Source organism: Mesitornis unicolor, unplaced genomic scaffold (genome assembly GCF_000695765.1).
Source record: "Mesitornis unicolor isolate BGI_N332 unplaced genomic scaffold, ASM69576v1 scaffold2929, whole genome shotgun sequence".
Taxonomy (NCBI): domain Eukaryota; kingdom Metazoa; phylum Chordata; class Aves; order Mesitornithiformes; family Mesitornithidae; genus Mesitornis; species Mesitornis unicolor.
This window is the reverse complement of record NW_010206374.1, coordinates 15,580-21,078: the sequence shown is the minus strand read 5'-3', so window position 1 is coordinate 21,078 and position 5,499 is coordinate 15,580. Positions and strand designations below refer to the sequence as shown.

At 45.3% G+C, this 5,499-nt stretch overlaps 1 protein-coding gene across 1 annotated transcript in view; it reads left to right on the top strand.

The window, feature by feature from the left end:
- Positions 1-8: 8 nt before the first annotated feature.
- The window catches only part of LOC104546346 (5'-nucleotidase domain-containing protein 2-like), a gene marked incomplete at its 3' end in the record, with an annotated part of 20,719 nt that continues 15,228 nt past the window's right edge, over positions 9-5,499 (top strand). Inside the window, exon 1 of the mRNA XM_010191713.1 lies at positions 9-83. Within this exon, the coding sequence (XP_010190015.1) occupies positions 65-83 (19 nt within the window). The remainder of the gene's footprint in view (positions 84-5,499) is intronic.

Here is a 5,499-nt window from a genome sequence, read left to right as displayed (position 1 = left end):
CAGCCAGTCCCTCCCGGCTGAGGGAGCCGATACCAAGACCTACTTGTGGGCCAGGTACCACGAGATGAAAAAGCTGGTCTACGGTAAGGGCCGCCTCCGCGCCGGGACTGCTTCGCCCGGCCGCGTCCTGCCGGGCTTGGGCTTTTCCCGTTTTTTTTTTCCCTCCTTTTTCCCCCCTCTTTGGATCTTGGTACCTTCCCCCGTGCTGCAGAACTGGGGATGTGCCCGTTGCCGTGCAGCTACCGAGGTTAGGAACCTTCTCCCTTGCAATGCTATCCACACGCCTCTGTTGCCCTGAACCCTGTGGGACGGTTTTATCTGTATTGCTCTTCTTCGGGCCCTGATTTTTCCGCTCCCTATCCTGGGCTTTCCTTTGTGAACAACCCTCGGCGGGTCTCAGCATTTCAGGACATGCAGAGCATGTGGGGTTCTTCACATCTGGTCCCCTTCTAACATGGACATCGTCGTGGCAAATGGTCAAAATGAAGGGCTTGTTGCATTTTTATCTGGTTCGCCATCGGTTGGCATATGGAAAGGGGGTCAGACTATGACAAACAGACAATGATGTTGCCTGAAGTGGCGAGGAGTCCAGGATCCAACTTGCAACTCACCGTTGGCAGAAGGGTGAGCATGGGGAAGATTGATGCTACAGCTGCTAGGATTTCCTCCTGAGCTCAGTCTGTGTTACAGATGCGAAACACCCTCTCCTCAGGTGTGTGTGCATGCATGTTTTTGCTTCTCTGACCAAGAAGCTTCTGGCTCTGACAAATACGTTGACTTCTTGCTAAGCAAGGAGGAAACTCATGCCACTTGCCAGATCTGTCTGTGTGTAGAACAGGATTGTTGTCTTTTTGGCAGCAGCAGATCTCCACTGTATTAACCATCCTAAAAATGTGTAATAATAGCTTTTGTGGCATGAGGGCAGGGAACTTTTTCCAGCTGATTTCTTGCTTTTTGGAATGTTGAAGGTGAGCACTGTAGAGAGCTAGGAAGTGGGACTTTGTGTCTGCTGTTAAATGGCTCTCTGTTAGCTTTTGTTTGTCTAAGGGCTTGGAGGAGGTCAGCAGCCAGCCATGGGCATCTGAAAGAACTGTCTGGCTGTTCTGAGATTGGCAAGTTCTGTCGTTCCTTCTGCCTTCCTTCTGTACCTTCCAGTACATGAGATTTGATGTAAAATCTGAAGTCTTTCATGATGCACAAATGTAAGAAATTGGCCGCTGATCCGTTGGGTGCTCAGCCTACTGCATTCCAGCTTTTGCAATATGTGGGCTCCTTGGGCTGAGCTGCTGAAGGCAGTACAGGGTGCTGACAGAGGACAGTAGCTTTGTGTTAAGTCCCGGCTCTAAGACTGAGTTGTGGTTTTAGCCCCACTGCTTGAAAGAAATTGCAACTCACAACACTTGTAGTGGTGTTTGGACTGTAATATCCTCAAAGGCTTTTTTTTTCTCTTTTCCACAATGGTATTGAAACTGTAAATGGAGATATGTTAATAGGCTGTGCTGTGGTCTCTTGGGAAAATGCTCGCTTTACTATGTGACAGATTGAGAAGTTTGTATTCATGTAGTTACACTTTGTTGGGATGCAAGAGTTAGAGTTATTCTGGAGATGGAGAATTAATCAGCAAGACTAAACAGAAAACGAAGTTAAGTGAAGTAGCCTATGTGTTACAGAGCTGACTCTACAAACCTTCATGTAACTATTACACATGGTAAATAAGGTGGCCTTCATTTGTTTAAAGAATAGCTCCCTAAACCAACATTTCAAGGCTGCTGTTATTTGAGTTTTGACAAGAAGAGACATAAGCAGAGTTGTTCAAGTTGGTTTTAATTGTTGCTTTGACAACTCAACTGAATTGTGCAAAAAGTAGCATCAGTCTGTTCCCTTGTTCTTGATTTCTAACTTTAATGTAAAAGTGAATGTGGTTGGGTTATGCACCTGAAAACATTGCCATGTCTCAGTACTCATCAGCATTGAGTTTGAGAAGACTCCTGTGGTGCCACCTTCTCCCTCCTCTGAAACTCCACCTTTGTGAAGTCTCTTGTCCTACATTGTCAGTTATTGCTGTTGGTTTTGGAGAGAGGTCTCTGTCAGGAGAATTTATTATGTGTTTTCAAACGGCTCTTGCTTAGGACCTGATTCATAGAGCAATGTTGTGTTTTTGCACAGAGGGGGTTCCAATGCTAAATGCTGACTGAGTTGGACAGGGCTATGTAGGATGAAAGCTCAGTAGTGATACAGGTTTGGTGGCCAGAGCCCAGGCAGTGGAGGTTCTCAACTTTGTAGAAACACACATCTCTGTTCTGCTGGGCTTGAATGTGGTGATGAAATGACAGCACAGCACAGCTACACAAAAATATAATTGCATTTGTCAGAGGGGTGGTGTTGAGCAAGATTTGCAGTATTCTGGTTTGATGGCATCCGAAGTGTTAAGGGAGGCTCATATGGTCACTCAGGAAGCAACGTCTGAAGTCTTGCACTCTAGGAAACTTCCAGTCCTGAAACTCAATGGAACTGGCAAGTGAGTGAGGATTTGGCTGTAAGGAAGTATGTATGTTTTTTCTTCTTTATCTTTCAAACTGGTAAATGTGGCTATAATAAATCAGCTTTCCTAAGGAGCCTTTAAAACAACAGTTAACTTCTTGCCTCTGCATGAGAAGCTTGAGCATGGTTAAATGTGAGGATCACTGAGAATAGACAAGTTTGCAGACACAAAGAACTTGGTTAGGCGTTGATAACACTGAGGGTGTAGCTCAGAGGCAGTCTTCGCTCTTTGTAGCTTGTGTGGATCGAGAGATACCTTGCATCTAAAGAATGGATCTGCAGTCAGCATCGCGTGCCCATCGCGTTGGAAGTGGGAAGGCAGCACCCCCCTGCATGATCGTTGTGCTGGTGATTCCGGTGAGGTGCACGTGGTTTTTGCAATCCAGCACATTTTGATTCTGCTTGTGTTGCTAATCTCAAGCAGACACAAAGATTGAAGGGCCTCGCTCCTTGCCAAGCCAGGAAGTGAGTTTTATGCTTTGATAATCAATGCCCTGTGAATTGCTTAGGGAGTGTGCACGTTTCACAAGTTGCTGCATCTACAGATTGAGCTGGGGCTGAGAATGACAATCAGCAGTCAGAACTGGAAGTGCGACCTTAACTTCCCAATTGTGCTTTACTAAATGTAAATGTTTTTTCTTGTAAAGAACTCTTATGGCAGCATTTGTCTAGTGCCTTTGTGTATATAAAAAATGTAGTTTTGGAATAAGGTGGTATTTTTTAATATTGCTTTCTGTTTGTTTAGATTTCAATGGCAAGAAATGCCTAAGTATTTAGGCATACCCCAGTGTAATTTTCAGCACTGTTTTAATGTGATTCCTCTGTCCTTTGATGTTCTTTAAATATTATTTCCTTCTCCCTACCCTCTTGGTAGAGACATTTACTTCAGCTGGTTGGAGTGCTGTGCAGGAAATGGTACAAAACACTTCAAAAGCAGAAAGAGGTACTTGGAAGGGAGGAAAACTGGCAGTTTGTCTTTAGAAAGCTAAAGTTAGTGTGAGCAAAGGGAAATTTTTGATTCATTAAGTACGTGGAGGATGGTGGCCATCTGCTTTCCGGTATCATTCTTTTCCTCGCTACTCTTACAAAGAAATTAGTGCAGATGTCTGCTGCGTCTGACCTCTGGGAGTACAAAGGGTGTGAGAGATGGGTGTGAGCTGCCTTTTAACGTGTTATTCTTCTCTGACATGCTGGATCTGAGGCTGAGAGAAAAAGAGCATTTCCTGCATGATGCCTTTGGTACCCCCGGGAGCTCAGAAAAGCACTGGATGTGCTTGGCACCTCCTGACCAAGCATTTTTCACGTCAGAAGGGGCCATGTGGTGTCTGGCGTCTCTGACCATTGCTCACAGTTAATTTTTGTTCCCATCTCTGCTGTCTTGTTGGGGATTTAGTGTTATTGCGTTCTAACGATGTGGGCTATTGCCTGGCAAGAAGCACCTGTGCTGTCACGAAGATACTACGATTTGAGCAGTTGTTCAGGGCCTCACAGTGGTAAAATGAAGGAGATGTGTGTTTACTTTGCATTTACACCTAGATGTAAAAAAAAATGCATGAGATCAAACACGCTTTCTTGTGGTCTGCCTTTGTTGCTGAGTTTCGTCACGTACGATGGATATGCAGACACTTAAAACTGTCAGAGTTGCAAATCAGAGCAAATTGTGCAAGTATGCAGATTCCAGGGGTTGCGTCTGTTGCAGGAGCTGTTTATTCCCCACTGTCCTCAGATGTGTGAACGCATGTTGGTTCTCTCTTAGATCATACTTCCTGGGTAAAGTGCTGAGTAGACGGTGACTAACTGTGATATTGTCTCCTTTTCCAGTTAGGACCCAGATGGAAAGAGTAGTTTGGATTATCATTCTTTTTAAATAATAAAAACACCTTTTGTTTGCTTCTCCCCCTGTGATTTATTGTATCTGTCCAGCAGTCTGTTTTGGTGTCTTGGCAGAGGAAAAGCAAGAGCTGTCGTTCTTGAAAAGTGGCATCTTCCCGGGCTTCTGGAGGGTAGTCTGCTTGTTTTGACTCGTCAGTTGCCACACAGACTGAGGTAAAGATCCCGGGCAGATTACATGCTGAATGCTAGCAGAGCAGCAGCACCCAAGTCTGCAGCCGTAAAGATCCCGGGCAGATTACATGCTGAATGTTAGCACAGCAGCAGCACCCAAGTCTGCAGCTCAGGACTTGATTAAGCACTCAGAATTTGTAACCACCCAGGTGATTGTCTTAAAAAACTCAACCAAACTAACACAGACAAAGAACTCAAAACAGAACCAAAGCAAAAACCGATCTTTTTGAAGCCTGCCTCAGTAAGCCAGGCGTGTTTGGGCTCTTGTATTAAAACTGATCTTGCACGTGCTGCCAGCTTCTTCCTTCCCTGCAGTAGTTTGAACCTGCAGAGACCACAAGAGCTTAGAGGAGGCAGACACCTACCGCTCTACTGGGGAGGATGCTGCAAATGGACAAATGGACACTGAGCCATATGTGCAGTGTGAGTCTCTGGACTGAAACCCAGAGCTTTTTCCTTCTCTCTAGATCAGTGACTTTGAAACTACTGTAAATTTAAGATGGAGGAGGAGGAGGAGAGCATGGAAAGAGCCAGCTGTCAGTAAGCTGTGCGGTTGGTTTGGTGGCGATGATGTGTGATAGGAAACACAGCAAGTACCCCAAATCCTCATGAGATGAAAAAACAGAGGAGTACCCTCTGAATTAGGTTCTAGGACCACCACCCACCTCTCCCCCCCAAACCCAACCCTGCTGTGGAACCATGTGCTGACCTAGAACCACAAAGTTACCTAGAACATGATCTGGAACCAAGATGCAGTCCTGAAACAACAAGTGAGCCAAGATGATCCTGCTCTGAAACAAGCAAGTGACCTGGAACCCAGTATAGAATGATAAAGTTATCTAGAACATGATCTGGGACCAACAAGAGCTAGAGTGTGATCTACAGCTGCCTTCC